The following is a 14,963-nucleotide window of genomic DNA, read 5'->3' as shown; positions in this document are numbered from 1 at the left end:
CCTTTTAAAGGATTCCGTGAAATCCTTTAAAAGGAGGCAAAAGCAAGTGTCATTGGATAGGTTCCTTGTTAAAGTCGCACAAAAAGAAAAATATTCCAGTGAGCCAACAGATAGCAGTGATTCCGAAAGTCGTCCTGCACAATAACCCTCATTCTCTCCTCTCTCTCGTCTCCCTCACACCATCCACGATTAAATTTAATTAATGAATTTGATTACTTTAAATTACATTTAAATAATAAAAATATAAAAAGGTATTTTGTATTAATCATTTTTATATGAAATTTTTTGGGTTGTGGAACGAATCATCTGAGTTTCCATTATTTCTTATGGGGAAATTCGCTTTGATATACGAGTGCTTTGGATTACAGACACGTTTCCGGAACGAATTATGTCGCAATCCAAGGTTTTACTGTAATGGCCGTCACGAAAGAAATGGATATTCGTGCAATTTCTAAGAGTTAATATTTATTACAGTGAATATTTATTCAACTTGCACGTTATGTTTGCGTGACGCTTTTGCTTTTGTTTCTATGTGGAGTTCACCTGCATCTTCACAGCATCACTCTGACCAACCAACTGAAGAAGCAAATGAACTTTCTGCTGGTTAAACTCCTCTTCGCAACAAACGATATGCAGAAGACGGGTCTGAAAACATAAACAGACATGCAATGAACACACTGGAAATGCAGTAGCAAACTGATCTTGTATCACTGTGTAGGTTTTAGCAGTTGTGCTTTATAGCTCTTCAATGTTTTTTTGGGTTGTCCCATCTGGTGTTGAGCCTTGGTGGACGTTTCGCCCCACATTATGGGATCTTCTTCAGAAACTGAATTTGGAACTGAATTCACACGTTACCCCACCAGCACATATGACTAGCAGATTGACCAACTCTGGTATTCCCATTTATTCTTCTAAACTAAAACCATTTTTTTTATTTTTCTTTTACCAGGTAAGGCCCACTGACCTATAATAGCTCTTTTTCAGAAGCGACCTGGTCACAAATGATAGCTCAACGAAGTGGCTTATCATGTGCAAATGTATATACGCCAAATACTTTAAACGCATGTTGATACTAAATGTGGAGGTCAAAAACCAGAGGACCCAGAGAAAAATACATGCAACAACGGGGAGAATATGCTAACTCCAAATATATACGTGTCAGGGTCGGGATTGAACCCACGTCCTCCTGCATACCAGATGAGGTAGTTAACAGCCCGCCACCAGGGCTAGAGGTTGGGGGGGGGGGGGATTTAAGAAACTTGCACGATTATTTCAAATGGGGCGCCAGGAAATCGAACCAGCGACCTCTGGATTGCAAGTACAGTGGAGCATTATGACCAAGAGGCATCCAGTAAGTGTGCGCAGACAGGAAAACTTACCTCACCGCCTTGGCAGCCATTCAGCGCAGCTTCCAACTCGACCACTTGAGCCAAGTATTCGTCATCAACTGCATGAAACCCACAGCACAAACAATGTTTAAACATCCAATCAGATTCACAACGAATCACCGCCATGTTCAAACCCAAAAGTGAGATGCTGTTCGTTCAACACAGTACAAAATATGAATGTGCAAGGAACATATTTACTCGGCATGTATTGATTAATTTTCCCCTTCTGCAGCGATTTTGATTAATTGATAAAAGAATAAATTATTGTCTCACTTTTACCGTTTTGTTAGCATTTCTTTATTTTGTCCCATAAGATGTTTCATTTCCTGAGCTTATAATTAGCAATTCATTCGCATAAATTAAAAACAATCCATTCTGACACACATGATTAGTTGCATATATTGTAAGTGTAATAATCTATTTTAATTGAGGGATCAGTGCATTCCTGCACGCCATATATTTACCCAAGACGGTGTTTAGATTTGGGTCCATCCCTTCAAGGCAATGCGTGCTCACAAACTGCTGGAGGTTGACTCTGTACATTTGATCAGGAGATGAACGAGCTGATTTTGCCTCGTTCGCCACTCTGGTTTCCCTCTCCGCTTTCTCCTTCTTCCTGTTCGTTTCCAGTTCCGGCTCGGAACGGCGTGAGAGTTTGGTTTCGGTCGCACTCTGCCTCTCCACTGGCTCCGCGAACCCTGACTGCAGGAGCCGCGACCGGCACTCCGCCACGGGGTCAGTGAGAGGATCAGAGTCACCGTGCGCCGCTGTTTTCTCGGCTGGTAATGTCGGCCACTCAACCCGGAGTGGTTTCAGGACCTCCACGTGTGCCCCTTCCTTGATGGCTGGACATTTGTACACGTGATAGCTGCGCAAATAATATACAAAGCACGTCTCATTCTTATATCGAGGATCAAAGGGTCAGCAAAGAGTTGAAACTGAATGCAAAGTCAATATGGCACAAGCGTTCATCTACTACAGTACTATACGCCACATTTATTTTTCACGTTACTTACGTTTTATCACATTTAGTTTCTTAACACAATTATTTAATGTTTAAGTTTAATTCCAAATTTTACTCCGATCGTGCTATCAGCATCATGAGATGAAGAATCAATTTGTAACTCTTGCAGAGCTGTGCATTACCCACCCCGTGTTAGGCAGCAGCTCACATGAGTTATCACAGAACTACACACTAAAGGGTGGTGCTCATTTCCACCTCCTGATAGCAAAATTGTTGTTCTAAGAGTTGATTTTTTTCCCACATTACGTGGAAACTAAATTTTATCGAGTGTTTTTGTGCAGTCATTGGTGATGGGGCTGTGACAATAAATTAATCACACTTAACCCTAGATTTTGATATATCAATCGCCTCAGTAATACAGCATTTGCCCCCTCAGTACAGGTTATAGCATCTACAGGTGTTATGTGGGAAGAGTTCCAAGTGATGGCACAAGACCATGAGAAGTGTATGCAACTGTTTTCCCGATGTATCAATGCAATGGGACACGCACTAAGTAATAAACGGGTCATCCTCACCCATCAAGCGAAAGCAGTCTTGACAGCTGATGGGCAAGGAGAACAGAACGCAGATGCCCTGGTGTGAGCGGCTCGCATCGTTGCAGACACGGACAGTTGACCACCACGGAACTTCGGAGCTCTCGCTTTGCAACTTCTGGTAAATTCCCGTGTTCCTGACACTCGCAACAATAACCATCCTCGCTCGACGAGCGCTCATTTGGCAAACAGCAGTTCAGCGAGAGCGTTTTAACAGACGGTTGGTCTGCCGTGCCTTCAAGTGACGCCCTGTGGCCTTCTGGTGTGCCAGCATCACTCATGAGGTCCGATGCGGGGTGTCTTCCCAGTACCCTGCTGTACATTTCACGCCGATCGAACCGAACAGCCAGACCGCTCTCTGTCTGCACGCAGTCGGTAACGGTGGGCAGCCTGAGATCATGCGAGCTCATCAAATCGGCGATCAACGCGCTAGGAACCTGCGCACACACACACAGCGGGAAAACTCAACTTTAGACGTTGTAAACCCCCTGTGTGGTCCAGCTTTGGACATTTAATGATCAAATCTGCACGGATCGTAGAATGTTGTCTGACGCGAGTATGGGGCAAGCCTGCAGGTAAGGGGCCGTCCATAAATGGCGTCACGCGATTTTGGATGATATTTGACCCACCCCCCCTTCGTCACACGTCACAAAAAGTCAAATATGACGTCACAAAGCTCTGCGGCCCCCCCGCCCCCCAAATAATGCTTCAAATCGCTTTAAACTGTCATTGTAGTGCGTATTTAATGTGGCGCTGCACTCTGATGTTGTAGGATAAAACATTTATTAAAAAGTCTTTAATTAAGTAGAACGTGTTGTCTATATTTATTTAAAGTTGCGCATTTTGATGTGACGTCACATTTCTCAACCCCCCACCCCCCTCGTCACACATCGTCACAAATGTCTGACCCCCCCCCAGGTGCGTGACGTCATTTATGGACGGCCCCTAAATACGTCAACTTGGGAAAGTCGTTGAGCCTTAAGGTGTGTGAACCATAACCAAACGCTGCTGTTTGTTTCGTTCGGTAAAGTCACGTAGGTAGAAACAATTATAGATCACGACGTTTCGATCGCAACACAAGCGACCGTCTTCAGGTGAGAGAGAGCGACTGAAACAAGGTCTTGTATAGGCCTGAGATGGGTGCAGCCTCAGGGTAAGAGGGCGGGGCTAGAGATGGTCTGCCTGAGGCTGTGGAAGTGGCTATTGCAGGGGTCGGGAACCTTTTTGACTAAGAGAGCCATGAAAGCAAAAAATTTGGAAATTTATTTCAGTGAGAGCCATATAATATATTTTAAAAGTGAATTCAACTAAATGTCAGTATAATAAGCCTCTGAATTTATTCTTTTAAATACTGTTGTTATAACACTCACCATTAATGCGACTTCTGGTGCTGCATGGATTTGCTGATGTCTTTGTAGTCGGGTTGGTACTTGGTGAGGTTAAGCTTCATGCAAGCGTTGAGGCTTTCATCCGTTAAACGTGATCGTAGGTTGGACTTGATGTTTTTAAGATGTGAGAATGACTGCTCACATGCATACGTAGATCCAAACATGGTCAATACAGCAATACTCACACGCTGCAGTGTGTGGTATGTGACAGGAAGCGCGTTCCAAGTTTTCAGAATCAGCTGGTCTTCGGGTTGGAGTTTTTTCATTTCTGTCCACATGTGCTTGCTCGCCAACTCCGCTTTCTGTCGTGTGATTCTTTCCAAATCTTCATTCAGTGACTTGAACTTATTCACCCACATGTCTGAGGCCTTCAGGTCAGCCACTTCTGCTTCAAAATCTCTGACGGAGACACCAGGGATGTAATTCAGGTCGGCTGTGTTCAGTGAACACTCGTTTGGATGGGTGATGAACTTAAAAAGACGAGTGTGCTCACGAAATTCTCCAAAGCGTGCTTTGAAGGGCTGTAGGAGACTGGATGTGCAGCCAGCTAGCTGGTGGAGATCAAGGTTTTGAATGGGCTCACTTGCTGTGCATGCATCTTTAAATTGGCTCAGTTTTTCAAAATGTAGTAAACGACCTGTTTCAAGATCCGTGATGAAAAGCTCCAGCTTGTTTTCAAAAGCAAATACAGCTTGTTGAAGGGATAACACTGTATTTCCAATGCCTTGCATTTTCACGTTGAGCTGGTTCAGATGTTCAGTCAGATCTACGAGATAGTAAAACTTGAGGAGCCACTCGGTGTCGGCTAGCTCAGGATGCCCGACGCCTTTCATTTCAAGGAAAGTCCGGATTTCGTTCAGGCAAGCCGCAAAACGGCTAAGCACCTTCCCTCTTGACAACCAACGCACATTGCTGTGCAAAAGCAGACCAGGATAGTTATTTACAACTTCATCCAGCAGTGTTTTAAACTGGCGATCATTTAAGGCTCGGGCAACAATAAAGTTGATCACACGAATGACCAGCGACATCACTTCGCCAAACTGCCTGTCACACATCTGAGCACAAAGTGCCTCCTGGTGTGTAATGCAATGGAAACTTAGGATGGGTCTATTTTCATGTTCACGGAGAAGCGCCACAAATCCTTTGTTTTTCCCCACCATACACGGAGCACCATCAGTACACACTGAGAGAAGTTTATCCATAGGTAGACTTTTTTCTTGAGCAAACTCCATGAAAGACTTGAATAAATCCTCACCTCTTGTGGACCCTTTTAATGGCAGAACAGCAAGACTTTCTTCGCGCAGTGTGTCACCAACAGCATATCTTGCAATCACGCTGAACTGCGACAAATGGCTCACGTCTGTTGACTCATCCAAAGCCAGAGAAAAGAACGGCGCTGCATTTATGTCCTTCACTTGCGTTTCCTCCACTTTGTTTGCCATCACGATGGTACGATCATGAACAGTTCTTGCCGACAGAGGCATGTCTTGTATCCGTTTGATTATCTTGTCTTTGTTCGGAAGATCATCAAAAAGTTCATTGGCTACATCCAGCATGAACGTTTTAGCATACTCGCCATCTGTGAATGGTTTTCCATTCCTCACTATTGCTAAAGAACCAGCAAAGCTAGCCGAATTATAGTCACCTTGCCGGGTCCATACGCGGAGTTGCTGCTGGCTAGCTTGCACCCTGCTCAGAAGCTCTTGGCATGCTTTCTTTCTGCTGTCTCCCGCAGGGTATTTTGATGCAAAGGTAGCGTGGCACGTGTCGAAGTGCCGCTTTACATTCGACCGTTTCAACGATGTAATTTTGTCATTGCAAATTAGACACACCGCAGAACCCGCTCTCTCCACAAAGGCGAATTCTTCGGTCCATTCGTCCTGAAATGTACGATACTCGTCGTCTTTTTTTCTTTTCGCCATCTTCTTCGTCGAAGGGTTAGCTTTGAGCTAATGACCGAGCAGACGCAGTCTCAGACTGATTCAAAAGGGGGCGTTTACCTGTTTTACCCAGCAACGGCAAACGTAGGCCAGTATCATCCAATTAAAATAATGGACAATTGCTCCTGCAGCCCTGAACAGGACATGCGCAGTGAAAAATCGATGGATGGATTAAAACAAGTGAGAATATTTTGTTTTATCTGCGAGCCATATGCAATCATCAAAAGAGCCACATCTGGCTCGCGAGCCATAGGTTCCCGACCCCTGGGCTATTGTATTGTGAGAGATTAGCATGTCAATGCCACCGCATCGGTGACTTGCCTAGCATGAGAGTACAATCCAAAGGACATGTGAGCATGAGAGTGCAATCCAAAGGACATGTGAGCATGAGAGTGCAATCCAAAGGACATGTGAGCATGAGAGTGCAATCCAAAGGACATGTGAGCATGAGAGTGCAATCCAAAGGACATGTGAGCATGAGAGTGCAATCCAAAGGACATTTGAGCATGAGTGCAACCAAACGCTCATCCAATCATTATAAAAAATGTTAAGACTCAGGCAAAACATTGGATCGATTGTTTTGCCAAAACTCGACTCCAAAACGGCCCCGTGATCCGTGTATCAAACAAATCAGTCGAGACGCCGGTGTATGACAGCAAGAGCAGTTTCAGCGAATGCTGTCGCAAGGGGTCACACGTTTGGTGCAACGGTTCTTCGCCGACTATGCGTGGTGAATGAATGAGCTCGTGACAACTCATCATCACCACTCGCCGAGGTAGGTAGGAGGGGGTGAGAATGGGAGAGCAATCCATCTCATCATCCCAAGCCGAGTAAAACGAGCGCCCCAACTGTTGGCGGCTTGCGCGTGCTTGTGTCTGGAACTGCGCGAGAGCCGCGTGTTGCAGGGGCGTGAGAGCCATTGCAGTACCTGGCCCCCCTCAAACAGCATCACCAGCACCCCATGAGGCACCACCAGGTCCCTCTGCCCGAGGTTCCTTGCACTGCACTCCTTGAACACTCGTGCCGGGCGGGTTTCTCGCGAGCACCGCGCCTTCCCCGGCGGCTCCACGTGTTCCGCGAGCTGCTCGGGGAGTGGCTTTGGCCTCGGCGCTGCGTGTCTCATCAGCAGCTCCTCGACAGCTTCGATGCACCGCGACACGCTGAGCTCATGCCGCCTACCCATGGGCGCCGCCATGCTGCGCCCGGCCACGTCCGGGCAGAACACACGCGCGCGAAGGCGTGAACGTGTTTTTTTTGTTCCGGGTGGTTGTTGATGTCATCCTATTGTGTACTCGATAAAACCCATGCTCAATGTATTTATTGACAAAGCAATAATGTCACATGTTAAAGCATTTTTAGGAGAATGATTATATTATTCGTACATCATTAAGTATGGGGAGGGGGCATGAATTAAAATATTACAAAAATTAAAACTAGTAACGATAATCGCAATATATGCACTTCGATACGGACGATACAATTATCGTATATGGTCGTACGGTAACGTATCGTGGTATCGCCGTATCGTGGTATCGCCGTATCGTGATATCGCCGTATCGTGGTATCGCCGTATCGTGGTATCGCCGTATCGTGGTATCGCCGTATCGTGGAATCGCCGTATGGTGGTATCGCCGTATGGTGGTATCGCCGTATCGTGGTATCGCCGTATCGTGGTATCGCCGTATCGTGGTATCGCCGTATCGTGGTATCGCCGTATCGTGGCGAGCCCGAGTGGATTGGTTGTCAGGCGAGCACGTGGTTGGTGCTGTGGGACTCGTGGTTTATTCCTTCCTCACACGCCCAGTCTCCTCCACCTGCCTGTCACAGCGACAAGGATCTCAACAACAACGTCAACAACAGGTATGTATGTAGCCAGTCGGCGTCGTGTGGTGGTCTTGATGATGATGATGGGTTGACAAAAACGTTCGCGATGACCGCCGCCGCCGCTGCCGCCGCCGCCGCTGCTGCTGCTGGGTGGACATTTCCGTGCCACGGCGGTGCCGAGGGCGGAGGGCGCAATGGATCGCCACGATCACCACATTCACCACGATCACCACGTTCACCACGATTACCACGATCACCACGATTACCACGATCACCACATTCACCACGATCACCACGATCGCCACGATCACCACATTCACCACGATCACCACGTTCACCACGATTACCACGATCACCACGATTACCACGATCACCACATTCACCACGTTCACCACGATTACCACTATCACCACGATCACCACGATCACCACGATTACCACGATCACTACTATCACTACTATCACCACGATCACGTTCACCACGATCACCACGATTACCACGATCGCCACGATCACCACGATCGCCACGATCACCACTATCGCCACGATCACCACGTTCACCACGATCACCACGTTCACCACGATTACCACGATCACCACGATTACCACGATCACCACATTCACCACGTTCACCACAATTACCACTATCACCACGATCACCACGATTACCACGATCACCACGATTACCACGATTAGATTTAAAACTAAAGGCAACCGCCCACCATGGTATGATCCTTTGATTACAAAGCTCATGAAAACTAGGGACAAGGCTTGGGCATGTGCTCAGAAAAGTAATTTGGTAAATGACTGGCTAGAATACAGGATTTTAAGGAATAGATGCGTAAAAAAAAATACGGCATGCAAAAAATGCCTATTTTTCCTCCACTCTCCTGGAATCACATGGAAATGCCAGTATTTTTTGGAAAACAATCAAATCTATCGAAAAGGCATCCAAAACAGAAAATCTGTCCGTTGAGCTTCACTGAAATGGGGAATATTTTTCAGATCCCAAAAAAATAGTTGACAATTTTAACCTTCATTTTTCTGAAGCTGGTAATCTTTTTGATAATTTATTGGGAGTCATCCCTGCTCCTGTAAATTCCTACACCCCTGTATAAACATGAAACGAATTTAGTTTCCAACCAATCCACGAAAGTAATGTTCTGAAACAACTGTCCTACCTCAAAGGGTCCTCCTCTACCGGAGCAGATAGTTTTCCCGTCTTTGCGCTACTAACTGTTGGTCACCTAATATACAAACCTATAGCCCATATTTTCAACCTGTCCATCAAAGAAGCATCAGTTCCTCTAGAATGGAAACATTCCTATGTCCGTCCACTTCACAAAGGGGGCCCTAAAGATGATCCCAATAACTACCGACCTATCTCAATTTTGTCCCCATTGATGAAAATTTTTGAAAAATTATTGAACTACCAAATTTGCAGTTTCCTGTCCACCAGCAATCTACTACATCTAAAACAATCTGGGTTCTGGAAAAATACAGCACCACATCTGCTGCATTAGACTCTTTGAATCAAATTTACAATAGCCTTGATAATAAGCAGTACTGTGCCTGTCGTTTTCTTGACCTGTCCAAAGCTTTTGATACAGTAGACCACAACATCCTGCTTAGTAAACTAAGTTGCCTCGGTTTTTCCGAGAACACAGTACAATGGTTAAAAAATTACCTCTTTTCTCACACCCAAACTGTATTCACAGATGGTTGGAGGTCAAACAGTGTTAAGATAACAAAAGGGGTTCCACAGGGTTCCATCCTCGGCCCCCTCTTGTTCTTTCTTGATGTCAATGACTTGGGCACTGAACTGGATCATTCCAGGGTAAATCTTTTTGCAGATGACACGATACTGATTACTGCTGGCCGCTCTCTGGATGACGTGATTGCTAAGCTCCAGGGTGATTTCAACAAACTACAACATCAGCTAGTTTATCTTAAACTAGTCCTGAATACCTCCAAAACCAAGGTGCTATGCTTCTCTCCGGGACTAAAGCAGGAAGTTATTTTTCCCCAATTACATTCCTTGAATAATTATCAAATAGAGCAAGTCAAGATATGTAAGTATCTTGGGGTCATCCTGGATTCAAAACTTAGTTTTGAAGATCATATTGATTATATTGGTAAAAAGACAAAAATAAAAATTGGTTTTCTGTATCGACACAAGCACTGCTTCCCCCCAATGTTCCGTTTGGAATTGATAAAAGCTACCATGCTGCCTCTACTTGACTACTGTGACATCGTGTATAAATCAGCCCCACGTACTGTACTGAAGAATCTTGATTCCATCTATCACTCGGCCTTAAGATTTGCATTGAACTGCCCATATAGGACTCACCACTGTGATCTCTACATTGGGTCAAACTTAACATCTCTTAATGTTCGACGGCTTGTGCACCAGATCTTATTTATTCACGATGTACTTACAAAAAATTCCGCAGACTACCTACTGGATCTCCTCTCTGTTTCAAAGAACAAATTTGACCTCAGGTCTTCGCTCATTTACCAGCTTCACATTCCCTATTGCCGTACAAAAACTGGAGGAAGGGCCTTTGCTATTGATGCCCCCAGGGTCTGGAATGCTATTGCCAATAAACTTTGAATCACTACCTATGAGATCTTCACTCAAAGCTGCTCTAGAGGAGTTGTACAACCCTAGCTGCCACTGCTATTCAGTGGCCTAAAATATGGCTCTAGATTTTGGTGTTATAATTTATTTATGTAGTTTATTGTTACAAATTCGGTCACAGTCCCTATGATCACTGTTACATTGGATTTATGGCTTTTATTTTGGTGATTTCGAAAACGGTTTTTTTTGGCCATGTTTTTGTTTATTGTAGTACGGAGTTAGACTGATGGCCTTAATCTTAGTTGTCTTGTGGTTGTTGTTGTTATTTGACTTGCATCCCACTGGGATTTTTGCACACAGCGTTGGTGTACGGTGCTATTTCAGGAATATTTTGATATTTTTGTTCCTGTATTTTCTGTTTGCACAGTCACATAATCACTTTAAGATGTTTTCTTGTTCATGTTTTTTTGTTTGTTGTGGTTGCACCCGATTCAAGAGCCGAATGGCTCACAGGGCTATACCAAATAAATGAACTATGAACTAACGCCACGATTACCACGTTCGGCGATCCGAGTGCGACCCGCGTTTGTTAATCCTCTGCCCTGCCGATCGTATCTGTGTAAATATATAAATGTGTTGTTAAACCCGCCACCACCCGACACAGCCAACTAGTAAGGGTTGTCACGTAAACAGAACGTGGCCAACTAGTCACTTGTACAGCTCGCAGGTTGTGTGTTGGAGAGCCAAGCCACAACATTTACAATCGACGTACGACGTTTCGCCAGTAATTACAACTAGCTTCATCAGGCGACAGACAGATTTGTGAAGTCCACCTGTTTCTTTCCTTATGTCGTGACATTGTGGGATGTCACTATGTGGTGCCGCCCCTAGAGAGTCACGGCGTGCGGTGTGGCGACATCGCGGGCACCACAAGGGAGTAGGTGCGGCACCGCCCTAGAGAGTCACGGCGTGCGGTGTGGCGACATCGCGGGCACCACGAGGGAGTGGGTGCGGCACCGCCCTAGAGAGTCACGGCGTGCGGTGTGGCGGCACCACCCCCAGAGAGTCACGGCTGACAGCGCTGAGTGGCACCACGCTCTGCGTGCAGTGCCGGCCCCTACAGGATGGGGTGCGGGAATGCCGGCCATGGAGATGGGGGAGCCGTCCATAAATGACGTTACGCATCTATGGGGGGGGGGGGTCAGACATTTGTTACGATGTGTGACGAGGGGGGGGCGGTTTGAGGAATGTGACGTCACATCAAAATGGGCAACTTTTATTAAATATAGACAACACTTAAATTTCGATTTAACAACACGTTCTACTTAATTAAATATAATCTTTAATAAATGTTTTCTCCTACAACATCAGAGTGCAGCAACACATTAAATACGCACTACAATGACAATAGTTTAAAGCGATATGAAGCATGCTTTATTTGCAAAATGGAAATATGGTTTTGGGGGGGGGGGAGGCAGAGCTTTGTGACGTCATATTTAAGGGGGGGTCTGACTTATTGTGACGCCGTGTGACGAGGGGGGGGGGGTCAAAAATCGTCCAAAATCGCGTGACGTCATTTACGGACGGCCCCTGGGGTTACTAAGGGCCGTGGCACTCTGGTTGACCCCAGAGGACACGTGACCGGTAAAGTCTACACAGGGGCCCCAAGTGGGGGCTAGGGGTGGTCACGTGGTCGGGGTCCAGATCCTGCTCGAGGATTCTTTAAGGTGGGCGTGGCCAAGGGCGGGGCCGGCCACGCCGCAGAGGATAGAAGCCGGCTCCCCCAGAGGGACCGGTCTTGTTGTTGTTCATCCTGAAGCAACCTTCGTCAGACCAGGACCCAAGCTGTGGTCCGGTCAGCCTGGTGGTCACGTAGCTAGTTAGGTTGTAATTAGTGTAGTTAGCCTGGTGGTCACGTAGCTAGTTACGTTGTAATTAGTGTAGTTAGCCTGGTGGTTACGTAGCTAGTTACGTTGTAGTTAGTGTAGTTAGCCTGGTGGTCACCACCATAGGTTATTATTCTGTGAAGGGGCAGTTACCCCGTGTGTTGGTGTTCATAAGTGTGTTGCCTCCAAAGAGTACTTCTGTGACTCAGTTGAACTCACTACACTTAAATAGAGGCGTAGATGTGACCACACCCGTGCACTCGTCTTGTGCAAAGTGGGGGGGGGGAGTTAATGAATAGCCGTACCAACGGTAATCCCGATTGAAGTATGGTGGCCTGTATAGGCATGCAATTAAACAATGTATTATTTGATAATAATTCGCTTCCACGCAGCACTAAGTCAGTAGCTATCAAAACGGTTAACGTAATTTTTTATTTATTTCAAATTCAAGTTCACTTCTATTATCCTGTATTCTCTCTTTTAGCACAATTCACTAGCTTTATGTATTATTTGATTCTCTTTCAGTGACTTAATGTGATGAGTTACTTTAACTGTGTGTGGTATTACCTTTGAATCTCTGCATCTTTTGAGGACATCCAGTGAAGACAACAGCTTCATCCGCTTAATTCGGCATTCTCCTCTAGCAAAACGATGCCACCTCTCAACTCCCGAAGCCCCCTTTTGTGGCGGCGAGCAGACCCACACATTGGCATCGAGATTTCTGAACATTCACATCATTAGACCTCCTTTGCCAGTACCAAAATATAATTTATAGGGGTTTTCCCCTTTTTTCTGGCAACAAAACTGAAACCTTTTTACAAGGAATCATGTGTGCATTAACCACAATACTTGTGGTCAAAATGCAAACAAAAAACACACGATTAGAGTGTACGGATGCGGATACCTGATGCACAAATGGAAAATTAAAAACTGCCCGGTGTGCGACTGGTCATTCAGAAGAGACAGCGATGATACACTACTATGCTACTGCCCCTGGCGCTGTGGTTGTCTGGGCTTGAGAGCCTGAATGTGACGTTGTCGTTGTTGCACTGCATCTACATCAGCCGTACGATAGAAGAAGTATTGTGGTAACACTCCAATTTAGAGGCCTTTTTCAATCCACTGTTAGATGAAGGCCGCCCCAACGCCGAGTCTGTCATGGGGATTATTTGACCATACGTCACCATGCTGGTCTTTGGGGTTTGTGAACGGGAGGCCCAGCTATTGGTTCATGGCCAGGCTTCACACTCGGGTCGCCGGGTTCATAGGTTATGTTGTAAGGATAAAGGGGCATCCCTGCAAGTACTTGCAGACGCCACACCTGGCAGCAGAAGGGCCTTCACGAGAAGGAGAGCTCTGGACAGCCCCTCTTAGAGGGTATTTTGACCTTGGAAGAAGTGGGAGAACTCACACTTTATCCCCACCACGTGTGATTTTTCGATCACCTAATTGTGGTGGTGTACCGATTTATACTGCTGGGTGGACACATTCGATGGGATTTAAAGAAATGTGCACCATTAATTCAACTGCAGTTTTGAGAGATTGAACCGGCGTTTGCTGTATCAGTGCTTCTCAACCTTTTTCATTCAACGGATCACTGTCGAGCTGGCTCCATTTTCCCTGCCACACCGAACCAAAACCTCGCTGTGGGTGGATGGGTGGGAGGGATTGCGTTGTAGCCGAGAAAGATTTTGCGCCTGCTTGCTGATGCTCCTCTTATGACAAGAGGGAAATCAATTGGCGCGCTGCCAAATCCGAGGGACAAGAATTTGTCCAACTGTAGAAGTGTATTTTTAGTCTGTGTGAGTGTCTCTGTCTTTGTGTGTCTTTCCGTGGGGAGCAGGAGTTACCGTGCTGCACTCCAAACCCAGTGACCCGAGTTCTATTTACGCTCACAGTCAACACCAGTAACGATTATCTGAACCAGTTTTGGCCCTCCCCAAGGTCGACTCAGCCTTAAATTAGTACCTGGTGCGGTGTTTAAACATCGCCACTGGGGAGACAAAGTCGGCCGGGAATGGTGCTGGTCACCCACTCTCTCATTTTCTGTGCTGGCCCTTATAAGTGCTCGAAAACAGAACTTCCCCCAAAAGCCTGTTAAGGCTATACAGGGATCTTTGTCTGTAGGTCTTTTTGTCCATTTTTTTGTGTGCCACTGAGTGTCTCCCTGTGTGTGTAACTCCGTATCTCTGTGTCTCTCTGTACGTGTTTTAGCGTCTCTGTATTTGTCTTTGCGTTTGCCTCTGTATCCCCATGTGTCTCTTTAACTGCATATGCGCGATCAAGTGAGTTGAGAGGGCTGGGGGTGGGGGATGACGGCTGTCCGCAGTCCTGCGCATGCCTGACAAATGGAGAGGGGGTGGGAGGTGGGGGCTTTAAATTTTATATTTTCCTGTAATT

At 46.1% G+C, this 14,963-nt stretch overlaps 2 protein-coding genes across 5 annotated transcripts in view; one reads left to right on the top strand and one right to left on the bottom strand.

Moving 5' to 3' along the window:
- The window catches only part of DALRD3 (DALR anticodon binding domain containing 3), a 30,234-nt gene extending 22,683 nt beyond the window's left edge, over positions 1–7,551 (bottom strand). The window contains exons 1-5 of one of the 3 annotated variants that reach the window (XM_032972564.2): positions 7,202–7,551; positions 2,928–3,382; positions 1,853–2,256; positions 1,380–1,447; positions 544–645 (exon numbers count right to left, since the gene is read on the bottom strand). In XM_032972564.2, the coding sequence (XP_032828455.2) occupies positions 544–645; positions 1,380–1,447; positions 1,853–2,256; positions 2,928–3,382; positions 7,202–7,468 (1,296 nt within the window). In that variant the 5' untranslated portion in view covers positions 7,469–7,551. Of the gene's footprint in view, positions 1–543; positions 646–1,379; positions 1,448–1,852; positions 2,257–2,927; positions 3,383–4,315; positions 7,170–7,201 lie in introns of those variants that run through there. The other 2 variants (XM_032972563.2, XM_076074688.1) reach the window with 2 other exon arrangements.
- Positions 7,552–7,985: 434 nt separating this feature from the next.
- Positions 7,986–14,963, top strand: part of PARP4 (poly(ADP-ribose) polymerase family member 4) — a 45,215-nt gene continuing 38,237 nt past the window's right edge. The window contains exon 1 of one of the 2 annotated variants that reach the window (XM_076074687.1): positions 7,986–8,133. The gene's annotated coding sequence lies outside the window, so the exon portion shown is untranslated. The remainder of the gene's footprint in view (positions 8,134–14,963) is intronic. The other variant, XM_032972842.2, reaches the window with a different exon arrangement.

Source organism: Petromyzon marinus, chromosome 49 (assembly GCF_048934315.1).
Source record: "Petromyzon marinus isolate PM22_M1 ecotype Great Lakes invasive population chromosome 49, UKy_Petmar_22M1.pri1.0, whole genome shotgun sequence".
Lineage (NCBI taxonomy): Eukaryota > Metazoa > Chordata > Hyperoartia > Petromyzontiformes > Petromyzontidae > Petromyzon > Petromyzon marinus.
This window is presented reverse-complemented; position numbering and strand designations above follow the sequence as displayed.